This window comes from Mesoplodon densirostris, chromosome 19 (genome assembly GCF_025265405.1).
Source record: "Mesoplodon densirostris isolate mMesDen1 chromosome 19, mMesDen1 primary haplotype, whole genome shotgun sequence".
Taxonomy (NCBI): Eukaryota; Metazoa; Chordata; class Mammalia; order Artiodactyla; family Ziphiidae; genus Mesoplodon; species Mesoplodon densirostris.
The window spans coordinates 14,843,962-14,866,975 of NC_082679.1; the positions used below are offsets into that span (position 1 = coordinate 14,843,962).

General features: G+C 38.9%; 2 protein-coding genes across 4 annotated transcripts in view; both read left to right on the forward strand.

Moving 5' to 3' along the window:
- Positions 1-15,441, forward strand: part of ZNF571 (zinc finger protein 571) — a 183,991-nt gene extending 168,550 nt beyond the window's left edge. Inside the window, exons 1-2 of one of the 3 annotated variants that reach the window (XM_060084801.1) lie at positions 584-658; positions 13,772-15,441. In XM_060084801.1, coding sequence (XP_059940784.1) covers positions 13,850-15,301 — 1,452 coding nt within the window. In that variant the 5' untranslated portion in view covers positions 584-658; positions 13,772-13,849 and the 3' untranslated portion in view covers positions 15,302-15,441. Of the gene's footprint in view, positions 1-583; positions 659-8,408; positions 8,490-13,771 lie in introns of those variants that run through there. The other 2 variants (XM_060084802.1, XM_060084800.1) reach the window with 2 other exon arrangements.
- Positions 603-23,014, forward strand: part of LOC132480593 (zinc finger protein 345-like) — a 37,825-nt gene continuing 15,413 nt past the window's right edge. Inside the window, 1 exon segment of the mRNA XM_060084929.1 lies at positions 603-658. The gene's annotated coding sequence lies outside the window, so the exon portion shown is untranslated.

A 23,014-nucleotide genomic window follows, 5' to 3' on the forward strand; every position in this document is an offset into this window, starting at 1 on the left:
AAAACTGTGTATACACTTGGGATGTGTGTGTGTGTATTTATGATCATTTGCTGAGCCGTGGGTGTGGGATGGCTTAACTGAGATTTGTGACTGTTTCTCCTTGGTGTGTGTGTGTGTGGGGGTGTGATATTGTTGGTGGTAGGGTGCGTGTGAATTTGTCATTGTGTCCCCATGATGTATGTCACTGGGAATGTGAGTACGTGGGGGTACCTATGACTGCGATTGTGACTGACTGTCCCCGGGGTGTGTATGATTGCGTGGCCGTCTGCAGCCCATTTTGTTGAGGTTTGGGGTGCCTGTGTGCCCGTGGTGTGAGTTCCTATGATTATGTATCCATATAGCACTGTAGATGTGGGGCGCCTTTGTCTGTGCCTTTGTGACTCCAGCGCTCTGTTACCAGGAGACCTCTGTGAGCTCAGGGACACATTCTGCCCAGAACTGCAGATGACCGTGCTTGTCTGTAATGCTGGTATTGAGCAGGACGCCCAAGACTTGTCTGACCTAATATCTGTAGGTGGTGGGTGGTAGGTTGACTTGGGCTCCCAGAAGAGCCTGTTTTTTCCTGACTCCTTTCTCTCTCTCCAGCTCTTCTCTGCTTGCAGAGTCTTCCAGAGTGGAGTAAAGAATGGCTCTTGAACATCCACAAGGCACCTGCAAGGTAGCTTGTCGTTTCCCCTTGTTTCCTGAAATCCTCTTTTCTATGTCAGGATATGACTTACTTTCCTTCTCTTGAAAATTCTTGCCTGTCAGGTGACCTGATCTATGGAATTTTTCCTTTGAGAAATGTGATTTGCTCCAAAACCCAACCCACACATGTGACTTTCTCTTCCTAATTTGACAAATGGTTTAATTTTTCTTTATGCTCTCTTAAAAAAATATATTTCTTTTTTATTATAAAATGAAATTATCTTAAATAATTTCAAAAATGCAATTCCCAATGAAGAAAATTTAAATTCCCAGTTAAAACCAATGCTAACTTTTTGATAATTTCTTCCCAGTATGTTTTATGTACATATATAAAGTGTGATATTTAAAAATTGATTTTATTCAGCATTTACCATTTTACAGACAACATTTTCACATAAAATTATATTTAAGTATTTCCCCACATAATTTAATATTGGAAACATTTTTAGAGGTGCGTATTTATTTGAATGCCTGTCTTTTTTTTCTTTCAAATTAGATAAAGAAATGGCATTTAACACCCATTGTGCAAATAATTATAAAGACCGATGTAAGGAATACCCAGGTCAAGAAAAAGAATATAGCCATCTCTAAAGCAGCCTCTGATGTACCCCTCCACAATCACAAACAATTATGCTCTTCTGGTGATAACCACTGTGATCATTTCTTTGTCTTTCATTAGAGCTTTGATACGAATTCCAAAACCACATAGATTTAGTTTTTGTCTGTTATCTATCTTTGTATGAATAGACATTGTTTTGTGTCTTTTTTCATGAAAAACGTTTGTGAACTTCATTCATATTTCCTATAACTACAGTTCATTTTTTCCATTGCTCTCTATATACTATCTTGTATAATAGTATCAGTTTACTACTTATCTATTCTACTTTTCATGGACATTTGACTTGCTTCTAGTTTTTGGCTGCTATAAGCAATGTGACTACAAATGTTTTGTGCACATATTTTGGTACACATGTGCTTGTATTTCTTTAATATATATACTAAAATTGTAATTAAATTGTTGAGGGATAGGGTTTGCACATCTTCAATTTTACTAGACAGTGCTGGACTGTTCTCTAAATATACTATGCACGTTTTTTACTTGAATCAGCAGTTTAAAAAGGCTCCTTTTGTTTCAGTCATGCCAGCTCTTGGCATCGTCACACTTTAAAATTTTTGCCAATTTTGTAGATACCTAGTATTATCACATTTAATTGATATGCCTGTATTATCAATGAAATTGAACACTAATTCTTGCCAGCCTGGATATCCTCTTTTGTGAAATGCTTGTTCAAATATTTTGCCAATTTTTAACTGGGTTGTTTTTCTCTAACTGATTTATAGCAGTTGAATATACATATAAAATATATATACATAATATGTATCTTCTATATTTTAGTTTACTGTCAGTTGCACATGTGACAAATATTATCTTCTACTCTGACTTGGTTTTTCACTCTGGTGTCTTTGGGTGAATAGAGGTTTTGGATTTCAATGTGATGAAATCTTTTTCAATAGTTAGTGCTTGTTTAAGAAATTTTCTGCTACCTCAAGGTAATGAAGATTTTCTTGTGTTCTCTTCTAAAAGCTTCCTAGTTTTTAGCTTTAACATGTATGTTTTTACACTACCTGGAATTGATTTGTGTAGGGTAGGGATTCAGTTTCATTTTATCCCCCGTGTGAGTGAGTATCCAGTTGCTCCAGTATCATTTATTGAAAAGTTCATCTTTTCTACACTGAGCTGCAGTGTCATTGTAGCCAAAAATCAAGTGACCATTATGGCTACATCTGTTTCTGGACTTTATGTTTTGTTCCACTGCTCTGTTTGTCTCCCCTTGCAGCAATACTCTGCTATCATATTCACTGTGACTTTATAATATTTGGAACAAGTCCTCTTACCTTCTTGTTCCTCAAGAATGTCTTGGCTGTTTGTGTTTCTTTGCATTCCATATACATTTTTGAAATAGTTTGGTTCCACTCAAACATCTTTTGGGATTTTGATCGAATTGCATTGTGTCTATAATTATGTGAGTAGAAATTTGGGGAATCTTCTAATAACATGAATCTCTCAATTGATATTACATTTTCTGCATGTTTCTCATCAAGGTCTTGATTATCTCCTGTAAACAGTCTTTGGCAGGGACTTCCCTGGCGGTCCAGTGGTTAAGACTCCGAGCTCCCAATGCAGGGGGCACAGGTTCGATCCCTGGTCAGGGAAGTAAGATCCCACATACCGCAAGGCACTGCCAGAAAAAAAAAATAGTCCTTGGCAAATAGGAATAATTTAATCCATCGTATATAGTATTTCCCTTCTGCGTTGACTGCCAGGAATTTGAGCTCTTCAGAAATGATCAGTTGTAGTAATAATCTTAGCCTGGGTTTTTGACATTGAATACCTATGATGTATGACCTTTGTGTATGATTTAAAATTTTTAATTTATTCTTAGCCTCCTCAAATACATTTTTGGAAGTGGGGGATATAAAAATGAGATATAGACTTAGATACAGATGTAGATATTTATTGTCTAATATTTTTATTTTAATAACATTCTTGTCTAATTAAGTCAGTTTTGTATGGTACCTTTTGCTGTCCTCCCTATATTATATTTCTTTTTTAACTACTCTTTCCACTTCTCTTCCCCAGCCCCCTCAACCCCCTCCCCCACACTATCCTCCATCAGGCAGTTTCTGCCTCTGCCTCTTTGCCATCTATTCTCACTAACACTTTAGTTTAAATATTGGCTCCCTCAGAAAAAAAGGGAACAAATCATCCCTCGGGTTATTTTACCTACACTACTAGTCTCTGTAACATTGTATAAAAATTAGGGATTCTAGTATCAAATGTGACATCTGATCTCAGCTACACCACCTACGAGCTGTTTAACCTGTAAACAAGAGGTTCTCATTCTCAATGTTGTTGAGAATGAAATAAGATATGTAGAACACTTGGTACACATCAGAAATTCAATAAATGTTAGCTCCCCTCTCCTTTATTTCCCATTCTTGGGACCTCTAAATCAATTATGGTATAAAGTGGTTGCCTAAAAGTCTTTTGGTGGATCCCAAAGTCTTTTGGTGCGTCCCAAAAGATCTTTTTTTTTAATTCCTGAGGTATAATCGACATATAACATCATATTTGTTTCAGGTGTACAATGTAATGATTCAGTATTTGTACATACAGTTGACCCTTAGTGTGGAGGTTAGGAGCGCTGACTCTGCACAATAAAAAATCTTCATATCACTTACAGTCGGTCCTCCACATCCATAGTTCCTTTGTATCTGCATTCTCGGATTTAACCAACCACAGATCCTGTAGTATTATAGTATTTACTACTGAAATAAATCTGCTTATAAGTAAAACTACTCAGTTCAAACCCATGTTGTTCAAGGGTCAACTGTATTGCAAAATGATCACCACAGTAAGTCTAGTTAACATCCATCACCATACATAGTTACAATTTTTTTTCTTATGAATTTTAAGATTTACTCTCTTAGCAACTTTCAAATGCAATACAGTATTATTAACTCTACACCATGCTGTACATTATATCCCCAAGCTTTATTTATTTTATAACTGGAAGTTTGTACCTTTTGACCCCCTTTACCCATTTCACCCAACCCCACCCTCTCACCCCCTGTCTCTGGCAACCAACAATCTGTTCTCTGTGTCTGTGAGCTTGTTTTTTGTTTGCTTATTTGTTTAAATTCCACATATAAGTGAGATCATAGGGTATTTTTCTTTCTCTGTCTGTCTTACTTCACTTAGCATAATACCCTCATGGTCCATCCACACAGTTGCAAATGGCAAGATTTCATTATTTTTCATGGCTGACTAGTATTCCATTGTGCATTGCCTACCTGTTGTTATATTATTTGAATAGTTTGTATTATGTATTTGAATTTTTAAATTTTATGTCTCTGTGCTTGTACCTGTGCCATGTTTAGATCATTTCTTTTTTAAAATCTTTGAATACTTGGTCAAATATGTCACTTTTCTGAAGATAGCTGTATTCTCTCTTTCATTACAAAAAAAATATTTATTACAACAAATTTGTAAAACACAGAGAAGCACAAATAAGTAACAAAAGTTATCTGTAATCCTGTCAGTTAAAGACAGCTGCTGTCGGGCTTCCCTGGTGGCGCAGTGGTTGAGAGTCCGCCTGCCGATGCAGGGGACGCGGGTTTGTGCCCCGGTCCGGGAAGATCCCACATGCCATGGAGCGGCTGGGCCCGTGAGCCATGGCCGCTGAGCCTGCACGTCCGGAGCCTGCGCTCCGCGGCGGGAGAGGCCACATTGGGGAGAGGCCCGCGCACCACAAAAAAAAAGACAACTGCTGTCAATACTGAGAATTTGTTTCTAAATGTGATCATACTATGGCTACTGACCTGTAACCCGCCTTTATCATGCCAAAATATCAATACATTGTGAACAACTGTCCATGTCTTTACACATTTATCTTTACCATGAGTTGTAATGGCCTTATCATGTTACCATTTTACCAAGCCCCCTTTTTTGAACATGGTTTGCTTACAAATTATTGCCATTATAAACAATGAGCATCTCCTTAGGCCAAATGCTAGTGCTTTCCTTTTTAAATTTTATTTTATTTTATTTTATTATTATTATTTTTTTTGCAGTACGTGGGCCTCTCACTGCCGTGGCCTCTCCTGTTGCGGAGCACAGGCTCCGGACGCGCAGGCTCAGCGGCCATGGCTCACGGGCCCAGCTGCTCCGCAGCATGTGGGATCCTCCTGGACCGGGGCACGAACCCGTGTCCCCTGCATCGGCAGGCAGACTCTCAACCACTGCACCACCAGGGAAGCCCCTAAATTTTATTTTTAGTTAAATTATATTTAGTTAATAATTATCATTTTGTTATAAAAATAATTTGTATGTTATGAAGGGGTTCAGGTCTGATGTAACTACAATCTCCAATCCAAGGTATCTACCCAAAGTACCCAAAGGTAGCCACTGTTATCAGTTAATTATTTATCCTTTTTAAATATCCTTTTACATGCATACACATGTAAATGTGTATGTGGTACTGTTTTGTCACTTAAAAATATTTCTATATAAAAAGGATTATAAGTGTATCCTGCAAAATGTGGAAAGTAACTGAATTATAGAGTGGGTCCAAGGATTGAGTTGGTTCACATAAAACACTTAAAAGAGGACCTGCCCATTTACTTAGTGTCAGTTAGTAGTCACTCTGTAGTTATTGTTACTGTTTTTGCTTTTTATTCTGTGTGGAGAATTGTTCACTTAAGTATAGAGCTCATTTTAATTGCTTCATGTAAGGCCATAAACACTTCCAGTACACCCAGCTCTCTCTGCTAGAACCTGTGTTTCCACTGCCATTAGGTTACTTTTGGCTGCATAAGGCAGAAAAACACAACTGGAACAAATAGAACAGAGTTAATTATTTCATTTAATTTAAGCTGGTTATTCTTAACCTTGGTTACTGATGTCTGGGTCCCACTCCCAGCGATTCTGATTTAATTGGTCTGGGATATAACCCGGACATCATCATGTTTAAAAGATCACCAGGTAATTCTAGTGTGCTGCCACAGTTGAGAATTAATAACTTAAAGTCATACAAGATGACAAGAAAAACATTAAGAGTTAATTGGTCTAGAGTGGGATTCAAGCTTTAGAATTTTTTAAAAAGCTACCTAATTGATTCTGATAGCAATCAATTCAGAACCACTGGCCTAGGCAAATCATGATTCATTTTCTGGAGCTGATGAAAAAAAACTATGGAAAAAAATTCTTGTAGCAAGGAAGTAGGGGAGGGATGATTTTGAGGGGGGCAGTCAGTAGAATCTGTCATACCTGTGCCCTTACCAGCAATTAACAATAGGAAAATATCACCGTTTGGTCATTTTAGTGGTGTTTTGGGATAAAACCTAAAGGCGATGGTATACATACATGTTTAATCAGCAGTCTTCATTTTTTTCAAAAGCAAGGTTTGACTTTTGTGAATCTTACATATTTTAAATCTTCATTAATTTTTTTCTGCTTTTTTTGAGATTCTTTTGTTGCAATATTGAATTCAAATCAGTTTTATTTTTTAAAAGGAGTTTAATGTTATTAAATTTTCTTTTTGGGGGGGTAATTTTCTTACCTGTGTCCAGGTGTTTTTTACATGTATTGTATAATAGAATAGTACCAAGTATTCTTGGGTACTCTTTGCTCAGATTCACCAATTGTTTACACTTTGCTCCATTTGTATTATCATTCCTGTGTGCACTTGCAATTGTTCTGCATCTCTATATATGCATGTGAGGACACACACACATATACAATACACACATTTTATCTGAAGCATTTAAGAATAAGTTGCAGACATTTGCCTCTTTACCCTTAAACACTTCAGTGTGTTATTTCCTAAGAGCAAGAGTATTCTCTTACATAACCACAGTACAGTCACTAAAATAAGAAATTTAAACAACAGTGCAATACTGTTATGTAACAGTCCATATACAAAAGTTTTTGCTAGTCTCAATATTCTTTGTAGCAATTCATCCTACTTACATCACACCCTCTCTCCCTGACTTGCTATCCAGGATACAGTCTAGGATCACACATTGAATTTAGTTATCATGTCTCTTTTTAGTCTTCTTTTTTTTTAAGATTTAATTTTATTTATTTTTGGTTACCTTGGGTCTTCGTTGCTGCAGGCTCAGTAGTTGTGGCGCGTGTGCTTAATTGCATCGCAGCATATGGGATCTTCCCGGACCAGGGCTCGAACCCGTGTCCCCTGCATTGACAGGTGGATTCTTAACCACTGCACCACCAGGGAAGCCCCTTGGATTCTTTTTTTTTTTTTTTTTTTTTTTTTTTGCGGTACGCGGGCCTGTCACTGCTGTGGCCTCTCCCGCCACGGAGCACAGGCCCCGGACGCGCAGGCTCAGCGGCCATGGCTCACGGGCCCAGCCGCTCCACAGCACGTGGGATCCCCTGGAGCAGGGCACGAACCCGCGTCCCCTGCATCGACAGGCGGACTCTCAACCACTGCACCACCAGGGAAGCCCTGGATTCTTTTTTTTTTTTTTTTTTTTTTTTTTTGCGGTATGCGGGCCTCTCACTGTTGTGGCCTCTCCCATTGCGGAGCACAGGCTCCGGACGCGCAGGCTCAGCGGCCATGGCTCACGGGCCCAGCCGCTCCAGGGCATGTGGGATCTTCCCAGACCGGGGCACGAACCCGTGTCCCCTGCATCGGCAGGCGGACTCTCAACCACTGCGCCACCAGGGAAGCCCTGGATTCATTTTTTAATCTGCTCCTTCATTGTGGTTACGTTATTCATTTCAAATACTTTTAGGTTCATTTATTCCTTTTGTATTGTTTGATTTTTTAATTAATATTAATCCATTCTTGTTTATTTGATTGTATGAACATGGTTCCAAACATTAAAACTATACAAAAAGATACAGTTAGAGTAGTGTCACTGTGCTCCCATAACCTTCGTTTTAGTGAATATTGTGCACTGAATTGTGTCCCCCCACCAAATTCATATGTTGAAGCTCTAAACCCCCAGTACTTTACAATGTGACTAAATTTGGAGACAGGGTTTTAAAAGAGATGATTAAAACGAGGCTGTTAGGGTGGATCCTAAACCAATCTGACTGGTATCCTTATATGAGAGGAAATTTAGACACACAAAGAGACACCAGGGATGCCACACAGAGGAAAGACCATGTGAGAACACAGTGAGAAAGTAACCATCTGCAAGCCAAGGAGAGAGGCCTCAAAAGAAACCAAACCTGCTGACACCTTGATCTTGGACTTCTAATCTCCAGAACTGTGAGCAAATAAGTTTCTGTTGTTTATATCACCCAGTCTGTGGTATTTTGGTTTGGCAGCCCTTGCAAACTAATAGTAAGTTATTTCCTCCTGGCTCATAGTATCTACTTGTTCCTCTGGAACATGATGAGGTTGGACCCTTGTTACAGGTCTAGTGGCAACAGAATGGTTCTGGTGGGTCATGAGGAGAATTAGCATGCCTTTTCAGGTACTGCTCCAGGTGATGTTATTATAGGGTTTTCAGTCAGAGGAAAGCTAGTCTCCCAGACACTGGATTGCAAGCTTCTTCCACTGGTAAGAGAGGCCCAAAGCAAGTTGGAGGTTCAAGATTGTCAGTTTCATCTGGGTCCCAACCAGATGTCCCAGTTCCATATTTAAGTATCTCATTCTTTCCCAATCAAGTCTCTACCTTTCACATGGAAATCATGGCAAGACTATGAATTCCTATTTATTTCCTTCCTGTTTCTTGGTTTACTCCAAGAAAACTCCAGATATCAAAATGGGTTTTCGACGTAGATAGCATGTAAGAAGAGATAAATGTGTTAAATTTGTTGTGAGTTCTAGCATATCTGAAAGGGCTCTTTCAGCCAGTGCACTGGTTCTTTGGCAGGGCATGGGATTCTAATTATTATTTTCTCTCAGAAATTTGAACTTAGGACTTCTGGCTTAGAATATTTTTGGGAACTCCAAAGCTATTTTCTTTCCTGGTCTTTTATTTATGCACTGTGTTTTTACCGTTTGGATTCTTTTAGGGTATTTTCTTTGTTCCTACTGTCCTGGAACCTAATGAAATTATATCTTAGTGTGAATAATTTTTATTCTTTATACTAGGTATCAAGCGAGCCCATTTAATGTGGAGATTTGTGTCCTTCAGTTCTGGAAAATCTTCTTAAATGCTACTTTTAAAAACAATGTTTCTGGTTTCTGTTTTCTTTGAAAGTTTTCCAACATACAGAAAATTAGAAAGAATATTCAGTTCTTTGCCCCATATAGCCATCAGCTAAAATCACCAATTGTTAACATCTTAACACATTTGCTTTATTTTTCTAAATACACACACACGCGTGTGTGTGCGTGCGTGTGCATTTTTTTCCCCTGAATCATTTGAAAATAAGTTGGGGACATCCTGACATTTTACCCTTAATACTTTTAGCGTGCATCTCCTAAGTATAAGGACATTTTCCAAACAATAACAATGACATATCAAATCTATGAAAATTAATATAAACTCACTAGTACCACCTCAAACATTTTATGTTCAAATCTCTCCAGTGGTTCCCCCAAATGTCTTTTTTTAGCTGATGTTGTGTTTTTGTTTATTTACTTGGTTGTTTGTTTGCTTGATCTCAGATCCAATCAGGATTCATGTATTATTTTGGTTGTTGGGCTTCATTGTTCTCTTTTAATCTAGAACAGCCTCTCTTTTTTTTTTTTTTTTTTGCCATATGCAGGCCTCTCACTGCTGTGGCCTCTCCCGTTGTGGAGTGCAGGCTCAGCGGCCATGGCTCACGGGCCCAGCCACTCCGCGGCATGTGGGATCCTCCCAGACCGGGGCACGAACCCGTGTCCCCTGCATCGGCAGGCGGACTCTCAACCACTGTGCCACCAGGGAAGCCCTCTCATTTTTGTTTGTTTTATGTGACACTGAATTCAAGACAGTTGCCTTATAGAATGTCTCACAACCTCCATTTGTCTGATGGTTTTCTTATGGAAATAGGAGGCTTAGATTCAGCTTACCTATTTTGACAAAGGTGGTAAGGTGTATTCTATTGCATTACATCAGAAGGCAGAGTGTCAGGTTGTTCCACTGTTGATGATACCAAGTTTCATCATTTAAGGTTAAAGGTACTGAGTACCAAACCTTTCCAGTATAAAGGTACATGTTTCCCTTTTTAATTAGTAAATCATATGTGGATTGATGCTAAGAGACTAAGTGAATATCCGTTATCTTGACCATTCACTTTCTGATTTTAGAACCCATTGAGGATTCTTGCCTGAATCAATTATTAGATTGGTGATTTCAAAATGGCAATTTTCAGATTCCTTCATTCCTTCTAACATCCTGCCTGATACTTGGCAGATGCTTAGCACAGTTTCAAGAATGGTCTCCTCCCATTAGATGTTGACCTGGCTTGCATGACCTTCCAATGTCTTTCCTATTTTCTGTTCTTTTTTTAATTGAAGTATAGATGATTTACAATATTGTGATAGTTTCAGGTGTACAGCAAAGTGATTCAGCTATATATATATATATATATATACATATGTATATATTTCAGATTATTTTCCATTATAGGTTATTACAGGATATTGAATATAGTTCCCTGTGTTATACATTTCCTATTTTCTACTTTCATATTTTTGTACTTTTTAAAGAGATTTTTCACTTATCCTTTAACTCTTCTAACGATATGTTTTTATTCCCACTTTATATTTTCATTTTCTAAGTATTCTTTTTTGCCTCTTATTCCTTTTATGTTATCCTATTCTTCTATCATGTGAAATGGCTTCTCATATCCCTCTGAAGATATTAGTGGTGGCTTCTGGAATTTTGTTTTCCTATGTGGTTTCTCTTCTAAGTTCCTTTGGTGTTAGTTTAATCTCTCTTATGTTACAGGATTTCCTCAAATGATGGTATTTGTATCAGTATTATAGAGTATCAGTATTATAGAGTGGACACTGAGAAGCTGATTTAACTTTTTGTATGCCAGTTAGTAGACCTTCTTAAGTATGTAATGCTCCCATTTCTTAAGCCTTTCTGGGGTTTGCAGCATAAATCACCCCCTTCTGTGTTTTCCTTACTTTTGGGTTAGGTTTCATCTTTCTTTGTTAAGTTGTTCGTCATTTCTCTTCACGCTTTCCAGCTTCAAAAGTTGTGTTGCTGCTATTTCCTCTTCAATTTTCTTTGACTTTGTGGGTTCCTTTTGTTAAAAAACCAGTTCATTCCTTTTAGTGAGATTTTTTTAAAGGACAGGAATAACCACATGTGATTCACTTTCACTGTTTGAGAGAAAGTATATCCTTTTCTAGAGAAATATTGTTTTTAGAAGTTTATTTTTAAGAATAATGAATTTTGAGACTAATTTATTATATTAGCCATTCAGTAAATGTATTTTGATCTTTTTGTGTGTGCCAGGGTTCAAGCTGACTCAAGTAACAGACATTACCCTTGCCTTCCTCAATCTTGGCTCTATGGTAGCAGACAGACATTAAGCAAACATTCAAAAAAAAAAAGAAATTTGCTGGGGACTTCCTGGCGGTCCAGTGGTTAAGACTTTGCCTTCCCATGCAGGGGTTGCGGGTTTGATCCCTGGTCAGGGAGTTAAGATCCCACGTGCCTTGGGGCCAAAAAACCAAAACTAAAACAGAAGCAATATTGTAACAAATTCAATAAAGCCTTTAAAAAATATAGGAAATTTGCAATTGTAGGGGATAAATGTGTAATCATTCATTACCAAACACTAAACACAAAGAAAGGAAGAAAAAAAGAAAAGTAAAAAAGTGCTTTGAGAAATAATGGCGAGATGTGCAAAAATTAAGACTGAGTATTCAGAAAAGATCTTTATTAGGGTATGCCAGTTAGCAGAGATCTGAACAATGACCAGGAACTTGCAGGTGAAGAGTGGGGGCAGTGGGAAGGGAGGTATGGAAGAATTATTTCAAGCAGATTAAATTGTTGGGGAGGGGCATGTTACAGTTTAGTGCATTTGAAGAACGAAGTAAGGCCAGTGTAACTATGGCTTATTGCTGACAGGAGAGAGGTATCATCTTGAAGAAGCAGGCAGTAGGCAGGTCTCTGAGGAATTTTAAAGACCAAGCTAAGGAGTGTGGGTCTTATCCAAGGGACAGTGGGAAACCACTGAAGCATTCTGAGCAGAACAGTGCCAGACTGAATATCACCCTGGCTGTTAAGGGTGCAAAACTGGAAATGCAAGCAGCTAGATAAAATACTGCTTTCATATCCAAGTAAAAGATAATTTTGGCTAGAATTATCTACTGACAGTGGGAATGGAAAGAACAATTTCAAGACATTTTTAGGCCGAGCCTAAACAAGCTTGCTGTTTGAGTATTGTAGGAAGAGAATGGAGCTGAAATGTTTTCACCTTTTGTGGCTTGAGTTATTTATTTGTTCAGGGTCTTAATTGATGTCTCTGAATCCTCTTATTTTCCTGGTCACTTTTATGGCATATAAGTCTTCCAAAATAATAGCTACCAAACACTGTGGCATTACTTTATACAACTGTGTAAATATCAATACATTAATGTGATTTCAGAATTATTTCAATAATCATCAGAGCTGGGGTTCAGAGTACTCATCTATCTGCATCCTCCTTGTAATTTTCCAGAAGTATCACATTACCTCCTATCTTCTTGTCCCTTTTCTCTGATTTTAAAACTACATTCTCAATTACTCCGCTTTTGGCCTTTGCTAAGTCCCCTTTTTTGTTCTCCCAAGTTTAGCCTCAAGACTTCGGATTTTACCAAATGGCATAAACAAACTATATTCTAACCACAACAGAATCTTCACTCTCTATTGCTCATTCCAGACTTACTCAGTTCAATAATCTTTTTTTTTTTTTTTATTTTTTGCGGTATGCGGGCTTCTTACTGTTGTGGCCTCTCCCGTTGCGGAGCACAGGCTCCGGATGCGCAGGCTCAGCAGCCATGGCTCACGGGCCCAGCTGCTCCGCGGCATGTGGGATCTTCCCGGACTGGGGCACGAACCCATGTCCGCTGCATCGGCAGGCGGACTCTCAACCACTGCGCCACCAGGGAAGCCCCTCATTAATCCTTCATAAAGATACTACTACATCAGAAGTAACTTTCTCTTCTATCTCCATCAGATTATATGCAACTTATGACCATCTAGCCTAGATTTTTCCTTCCTGGTGTAGTTACTTAAAGCTCCAAACAACCCCAAGAAATGGGTTAAATGATAATAATACTCATTTTTAAATGTATATGACACTAGTTAACAAAATTGAGTTGGGGCCTGAACATCTTTATATTTATTGAGCTCCCCATATCTTTAGGGTATTTTTATCTAAATCACTATCTAGGAACAATTGACTTAATCTATTTTCCTAAATAACTCCTTCACCTTCTAGTGTTTCTTCTCATTCTGTTTCCTTATCTGTTTGTCAAAATGCCCAATCATATATGAGAACTGTATAAGCCACTCTATATGAAAATGAGTTTCAGTTAAGTCTTTTCCTATCTATTATAAAAGTTTCATTTCTCCCAGAACACAAAAAAGTGAATGTTTTTATATTTTCTTTCAGACTGTGAATCAAGGTTGAGACCAAGAATTATTTCTGAAAAAGGATATTTATGGAATAGAATCATCCTGATGGGAGATAATGGAAAGACTTATAAAAAACAGCATTGAGTGTTCAAGTTTCAGAGGTGATTGGGAATGTAAAAGCCAGTTTGAGAGAAAACAGGAATCTCAGGAAGGACATTTCAGTCAAATGATATTTACTCCTGAAGACATACCCACTTTCAATATCCAGCATCAGAGAATTCATACTGATGAGAAACTCCTTGAATGTAAGGAATGTGGGAAGGATTTTAGTTTTGTATCAGTCCTTATTCGACATCAGCGAATTCATACTGGTGAGAAACCTTATGAATGTAAAGAATGTGGCAAGGCCTTTGGTAGTGGTGCAAACCTTGCTTACCATCAAAGAATTCATACTGGTGAAAAACCTTATGAATGTAATGAATGTGGGAAGGCCTTTGGTAGTGGCTCAAACCTTACTCACCATCAGCGAATTCACACTGGTGAGAAACCATATGAATGTAAGGAGTGCGGGAAAGCCTTTAGTTTTGGATCAGGCCTTATTCGACATCAGATAATTCACAGTGGTGAAAAGCCTTATGAGTGTAAGGAATGTGGGAAGTCCTTTAGTTTTGAATCAGCCCTTACTCGGCATCACAGAATTCACACAGGTGAGAAACCTTATGAATGTAAGGATTGTGGGAAAGCCTTTGGCAGTGGTTCAAACCTTACTCAGCATCGAAGAATTCATACTGGTGAGAAACCTTATGAATGTAAAGCATGTGGAATGGCCTTTAGTAGTGGTTCAGCTCTTACACGGCATCAAAGAATTCATACTGGTGAGAAACCATATATATGTAACGAATGTGGGAAGGCTTTTAGTTTTGGATCAGCCCTTACTCGACATCAAAGAATTCACACCGGTGAGAAACCTTATGTATGTAAGGAATGTGGGAAGGCTTTCAATAGTGGCTCGGATCTCACTCAACATCAGAGAATTCACACTGGTGAGAAACCCTATGAGTGTAAGGAATGTGAGAAAGCCTTTAGAAGTGGTTCAAAACTTATTCAGCATCAAAGAATGCACACTGGTGAGAAACCCTATGAGTGTAAGGAATGTGGGAAGGCCTTTAGTAGTGGTTCAGACCTCACTCAGCATCAGAGAATTCATACTGGTGAGAAACCCTATGAATGTAAGGAATGTGGGAAGGCTTTTGGTAGTGGCTCAAAACTTATTCAACACCAGCTAATTCACACAGGTGAAAAACCCTATGAATGTAAAAAATGTAGAAAGTCCTTTAGTAGTGGTTCAGCCCTTAATCGGCACCAGAGGATACACACTGGTCAGAAACCCTATGAATGTAAGGAATGTGGGAAGACTTTTGGTACTGGCTTGAGCCGTACTCAACATCAGAGAATACATACTGGTGAGAAACTTTATGAATGTAAGGGCTGTGGGAAGGCTTTGGAGAGGGGTTCAGAAATTCAGCAACATAAGAAAAGTCATGCTGGTAAGAAGCTCTGTGAATGAGAAACTCTATAAATTGGAATTAGGTAGTTAAGGAACCATACAATAAAGAGAATTCATACTAGTGAGAGTCCCTACAAATGTAGTTAAGGTACATATACTTACACTTTACCAGTTAGTCAGTCTGAGAAAATTCATACAGAAAATAAACACTCTGAATAAAATATTTGAATATTTTAATCTAAATTCATTCCTTCATTACTTTCAGAAAATTCATACTTGTAAATATTATAAGTTGAAAAACCTTTTTATTGTATATTGTGCTTATTTTAAGCATCAAAATTTATTTGGGGGCTAACCCTGCTACTTTCTTTTTAATGTTCTTAATTTTTTGTGAAGTATACAGAATTACTGATGCATTTTAAAATTATTTTAAATTATTGAGGGTCTAATTTACCCTTTTTCTCCCTCCCCCATTTCTCATACTAACACCATTTATTTAATAACTATATCTATTTTTATATATTTTTATTGCATGTTTGATGGTAAGTTTATTTTTATACATATAAAGATTTGATATCAGGTCAGTCTTTGTTTTTAAAATTTGCATATCTGTCTATGTATCTGTGTGTCACCCTGTTTATGTTAAGTTACTGTTACTTTTACATATCCTTTAGTACCTTGTGGATATGTACCTTTTGGAAGATTGTTTTATTTTCCTTTTAGAAATTTATACTATTCTTTTTGCAGAACAATTTTCCTCCATAAAAATGTAGATATGAGTAAAAAAAATAGCTACAGTTATCTGTAATCTTACCAGTCATAGACAATCACTGTCAGATTTTTGGAGCAAATCCTGTAAGATTACATCTGGCATTGCTTTTGAGAGAAAGTGTGATTATGCTATAACCAGCCTTTAATATTCTTTGTCTGTGAATAACCAGCCTTTAATATTCTTTGTCTGTGAATATATTGTTACTATTCCATTGGCTTAAAAGTATTTACCTGTTTTTATCAAACCCCCATTTTGTCAAATAATGAAAATTTTGCCATTATAAAGAGTTACCTTGTTGGCCCCTTTTGAATGTGTCTGCTTTATTTATTTGTTGTTCATTTTAGAGATAATATGTGGCTCTCTTCTGCTTTTACTGATTTATACATTATAGGTAAAATTGTACTTCCCTTTGACTAACATCCCGACCTTAGTTACTTCCCCAACATAACCAACTTACTTATTCCTCCAGATCCTTTTGTATGCATGTATGTTGTGTTTATGGCAATGTGGGCCTAATTAGTGTACTTCAGAGGCTGGTTATGGGGATTCTACAGTTGTGCCCATCACATAATAAATACTTGGTTAGTTTAGCCATCATCATTGTTATCTCCTCAGTCTTTGTTATTTATGGAAAAACTTTTAACTGTGATCTCTACCTTACTCAACATCAAAGACATTATCATGGAAAAAAGACATCTATGTAAGTGAATATAGGAAAAGTTTGATTAACATTTATTCCTTATTGAACAAGGAATAATTCTTCTTAAAGAAAAATAAAGACTGTAAAGTGTAAGAAGGAAAAATACCTCATGAAACTTATGCTTCTAAAACTTAAAAAATGGGATAGATCCTTCATAAAAATCTGAACACTGAAGAATAACATCAGCCTCATGGTGGCATAAGATGCCCATCAATTTTGCACACACATCCCCTTTTAACAACTAAAACTTGGCATACATCCACAACTTGCCTCTGTGGGTGTTGTGGGATCCAACACTGTATACCAACGGACCTGGGAGGAGTCTCAACCACCTGTGTATCAAGTAATAGGTGGACAGTCCTTGGTATGGGCTGTTGAACCAGCAGGAGTCTGTGAACCAGCCTTAGTCCCTCTTGGCTGCAATTAAGGTAAACTTGGAGACTGGTGATTTGAGCAGACACCCACAGATGGGAGAGCCTTTTAGAAGTCCAGGTTTCCTGAGGAGAGATTCCAGCACTCGGTTGAAGCAGTAGAAAAAAAAGAAAGTTTGAATGCATTGGAAAGAGTAAGATAAACTTTGCCAGCACTCAGGGCTGCATCTGAACAGAGCAAGGGAAGCAACTGCTGGTGTCTGCCTGGGCAGCACACTGGAGACAGCTCAGACCTCTGTCTATAGCTGACACGGGCTGAGCGCCCATGCAGGCCCCCCACTCTTGCTTCAGCGCCCCCGACCTGGGGCAAGGGGCCTGGTGCTGGGAGAGGGGAAAGCACACACCTAAAGAAAACAGAGCCAGCTTGGGCCTGACCCTCAGGATTTCTGCTCCAACAACTTGGAATCAGACCCTGCCCCCAATAGGGCAGTGACAGCTACTGAGCAGAGAAGTCCCACCTCTCCTAGCTCCAGCTCTAGCCCCTCCATCTCCAGCCCCACCTCCTACCAAAGTGATAGCTGCCAGCAGACCCTGAGGAAGAATGTGATTGTGTCCACAACAAACCCAACTCTCCCACCAAAGGCCTGGGCACCTGCAGTCTGTATAGGGACACTCCCACATAAGAACATCCCTTCAGGACTGCAATAGATAACTTTTATCTAAGTTTATAGAGGCAGAGAAAGTTAAGCAAAATGAAAAGTCAAGACTTCCCTGGCAGTCCAGTGGTTAAGACTCCATGCTTCCACTGCAGGGGTCATGGGTTAGATCCCTGGTCAGGGAACTAAGATCCCACATGCCATGTGGCGCAGCCAAAAAAAAAAAAAAAGAAAGAAAGAAAAAGAGGGATTGGTCTCAACTGAAAGAGCAAAAGAAAGCTCCTGAAAAAATAATGAAACAAATAATTAACCAGATAAAGAATTCAAAGCACTGAATTAGGGAAAAGAATAGATGAACACAGTGAGAATTTTAACAAGGAACTGAAAATATTTTAAAAAACAGAATTGAAGAATTAAGTAGCTGAAATAAACACACTAGAAGGAAGAAATAGCGACTAAATGACAAAGAAGAATGCATAAGGGATCTGGAAGATAGACTAATGAAAATAACCCAATCAGAACAGCAAAAGTGTCTACAGACATACCACCCTGAATATGCCTGATCTCGGAAGCTAAGCAGGGCCAGGCCTGGTTAGTACTTGGATGAGAGACTGCCTGGAAATACTGGGTGCTGTAGGCTTAAAAACACACACACACAGCAAAAGAAAAAGAAAAATTAAAAAATGATAACCTTTGTGTGATCTTTTTAAAAATATATTTATTTATTTATTTATGGCTGCATTGTGTCTTCGCTGCTGGGCACAGGCTTTCTCTAGTTGCAGCAAGAGGGGGCTACTCTTCATTATGGTGTGCAGGCTTCTCATCGCAGTGGCTTCTCCTGTGGAGCACGGGCTCTAGGCACACAGGCTTTAGTAGTTGTGGCATGCAGGCTTCAGTAGTTGTGGCACACAGGCTCTAGAGCGCAGGCTCAGTAGTTGTGGCGCACGGGCTTAGTTGCTCCGTGGCATATGGGACCTTCCTGGACCAGGGCTCAAACCCGTGTCCCCTGCATTGGCATGCGGATTCTTAACCACCGCGCCACCAGGGAAGTCCCCATTTATGTGATTTTTGGGATAACATTAAGCATACCAACATTTGAATTATACATGTCCCAGAAGAAGGGAGAGAGATGGGGATTGAACATGGTGGTGCTTCCCTGCACCATCAGGGAAGCCCTATGATCATTACTGAAAAATAAATTAATTAAAAATTTCCAGAGCAAATAGAAGATGAAAAAATGAAAGGGTGTAACATGTTCTGTGATTGCAGTACTAACATCATTAAGATCTCACAAATCCTTAGGTTATAAATGTGATGCACTCAATTAAAAACACCCAAGAGTTCTTCTTAAACATACAAGCTAATTCTAAAGTCTATATAGAAAAATAAAGAGACCAGAATAACCAGTAAAATTCAGAATAATAATAAAAATTGGATAATTAGAACTATTAGATATTAAGATATATTACAACTCTACACTAATTAAGAGTGTGGCTCGTCACTAGAACTAAAACTCCAGCTATAGATCCAAACACATAGGAAAGGTAGTATGTGATAATGGAGGCATTTTGGATCATTTAATACCCTTTTGAACTGTTATAAATCTTGAGGATTTGGATGTATTATTTCATATGTATATCATATGTTAGATATAGATTTTTCAACAAATGTTTTAAGTAGCCATATGACAAAGATAAGACAAATTTGTATCCATGTTTATTCAAAAGGTCTGAAAACATCACCCCATAGTTTATGCAATAATAAAAAGGGGAAAAGATAGCTTTACAGTGGATAGGGCTGTTGACCACAAGCTTAAGGAACTAAATTAACATAAGAAATAGGAGAAAGTGACATTATGTGGCTCCTGATGTGACACATTAAGGACACTATCACCCATGGAGTATTCTGGTCAAAAATATTTAGCCTGAAGTTAGACATGGGGACATTTAAAAAAATGCTTAGAAGGACATTTCGAGGGAGAAAAGCAGTCTGGACACCAAAAATATGATTCTGAAGTACAAGAAAGCTGTGAACTATTCTAAATCAAAGAAGACTAATGAGATATGACAACTAAAATAGTTCATGATCTTTGTATCTTGGATTAAAAATCTTTAAAATTGTTGGGATCATTGGGAGAAATTTGAATATGTACTATATATTAGATCATAACATTGTGTGATTGTTAAATTTTCTGAGTATTTATTGTGGTTATATTAGAGAATATCAGTTCATAGGACCTGTGTAAAATATGGGCATGTCTGTAAAATAAAGGGCATTCGCTAAATGGCCTTATGTAATTGGGCAGGCATATGGGACAGATTTTAAAACAAACAGGGGGACTTCCCTGATGGTGCAGTGGTTAAGAATCTGCCTGCCAATGCAGGAGACGCGGGTTCAAGCCCTGGTCTGGGAAGATCCCACATGCCCCGGAGCAACTAACCCCCTGCCCCACAACTACTGAGACCGCATTCTGGAGCTTGCGAGCAGCCACAACTACTGACCTGCATGCCAAGAGTCCGTGCTCCGCTTCAAGAGAATCCACCGCAATGAGAAGCCGATGCACCAGAGTGAAGAGTAGCCCCCTGCTCGCTGCAACTAGAGAAAGCCCAAGTGCAACATGGAAGACCCAATGCAGCCATAAAAAAATAAATATATAAATAAATTTATTTTAAAAAATGGATCCCTAATGCACAGCTCAAAACAAATTTAAATGCAAATGGATCAAAAATGTAGATTAAGAATTGTAAGATTAAAGGTTAAACCATAAAATCTTAGAGAAAAACATGGAAGAAAATAATAATGTAAAATTAACACAAAACCATGAAGCCATTGTAGGAAAAAATACATTTGTTTACTTTTACATGAAAAAGTATTTGAAACTATTGAAAGTCAAAATGTAAATCCCAAACTGGAAGTTTTTTAAACAGAAAACATTCTTAATAACAAAACAAGGCAATACAAATCATTAAGAGAAAATATAAGCAATGACCTAACAAAAAATGGGTGAGTATGAAAAAATATATCAGGGAAACTGCAAAGAAATGTTTACTCCTTTGGAAATTTTTTCTCCTATCTCAATAAGATATGTGAAATTTATAAATGCAATTTCCACTCATCAGATTGACAGAATAAGGAAATTACATATCTAATTTATACATGTTGGTGGTGGACAGCTGAACTGATATAACCTAAAGAAGGGCAGTAGCAAAATACTTATCAAAACTTGAAATGCAGGTACCCATGTCTCCAGAATTTGTGGAGGAATTTGTGTAACAGATGTTACTAGACATATCCACAGAATATAACTTATGGCTCCAATATAATAGCAAAAGACTGGAGGAGTGGGGCGGTCAATGACAGTAACAAATTGGTTAAATTATCATATATCTATTTAATGGAAATATATAGCAAATTAAATGAGATATCTATACATTAATATGAAAACTCAAAATAATATTTAAGTGTGTATAACAATCTAATATTTAAAATGTATCATATGTACCTGTATAAATGGACTCAGGCACACGCATATAAACAAACTGACACGCACATAAACAAACTGACGCACACATGTTGTCGTGGTAAGAAAGTGGTGAATGCATTGGTTGCTTGGAGAATACTGGGTGTCTGGAGACTAGGATGCAAGGTGCTCATTTTTTCTCCTTGTATAGCTTTTCATTTTTTATTTTATTTAGCATAGGCAAAAATTAGTCAACCAATACCCTGGACAAAAATTTAAAATCATTAAAAAATCAATCTTGGGTTGTAATCCATTTCTAGTTTTGGCTGTCACTAAACTTTTCTGAGCCTGGGTTCCAAAGTCTTTTGAATAGAGGAATGACTTCCCAGATGGGATGGAGTGAGCCAAGGGCATTGGCTGACTTCTACCACACAGGCACTAAATAATATTAGCTCTTGAGTAGCAACAGGGGAGTCTGGTTATCCACCCACCACTCAGTGCCGGTCCACCAAAGAGGTCAAGTGTGACTTCAGCACAGGCGGTACAGGCAGGACTGTGCGGCTGGTGATGAATGGGCTCAAAGGGTTCTGGGGATTGTAGTTCCTGCATCGCAAAAAACCTTCAAGTGCGCAGGCGCAGATGCAATTTTGTCGGCTCTGCTTTGTAGATGGCCTAGTCAGCGTAGCTTTCTGAGGCGTCGGCCGGTTCCAGTGGCTACTTCGCACCGACGAGCGGCTCTTAGGGCTGCAAGGCTCACAGTGCGGGAGTGCCTAACAGCCAAGCCCGAATGGGCGTAAGCACTGCCTTGTGACTGGGAGACCTTATACCCGGTAAACTTTCTGTGTATTTGTCGCCGCGGCCTTAGCGAGTGGGGCTCGGTTATCAGCGAGCTGCGCCTTTAACATCTGGAGGGTGATTTACATGTGGCGACGTCCAGGGTTGACTGATCAGTTGTGCTCCGAGGAGAGATGGCTTCCTTGAGGACAGCGGCGCCCCGTAGACTTTGATCTGGGGCCGGAATTTGGGCGCATCTCCGGCTCAGGGTCCTGACTGAGGCGAGTCTTTCTGCTGTAGGTCTAGTCTCGCCGGAGTCCTGCTCCCCAGGTGTAGCGAAGACACTGGTTTGCTCAGAAATAGGGTGGCGCTGGGAAGAGGACGTTGCATCCGTGTCTCCAGACACGGCCAGCTGTCCAGAGATTATTTTGTTGCAGCTGGAGCCTGGAGCCCCCGGGTTAGGGAAGGGGCAGGATTTGTCCAGTCTCCCTCCCATTCCTATCAATGTGTCTGTGAAGTGGAGAGAGTGGACAGTGGGACAACAAGGTAAAGGACTGCCTTTTGAACTGGGTTTTTCTGGGAACTGGGAGGCTGGCGTGGCCCTGCCAGCCCTGCAGTCTCCCAGGACTCTGCCCTTCTTCAGAAGAGGAGCTCTGAGGTCTGCACATTTCCTGAAAGACTGAAAGCCATGACCCAGGTGAGGTGCTGCTTCCTCTCTGCTTCCTGAAACACATGGGCATTTGCCTTCTTTATCCCGACCTTTCCTGGGCAGGAGCATCTTTTCCAGGGCCTACTAACCATTTCCTTTCATTCCATCCATTCAGCTCTGTTGCCTAGATGCCCCTGATTGTCACGTATTCACGATTTTTTCTGTGAATCTTTACCTTTTTCCCTTTGGGGTCAGGAATGTTGGTGGGGCAGAAGTGCACAGGGAGGAAAATGTGGACATTCTCTGCTAAATAGACCTGTTTTACACAGACAGTGATGTGATGAGGTCAAGCTGAGCACTTGAGTGGAAGCTCACATCTGGTCATGATCAT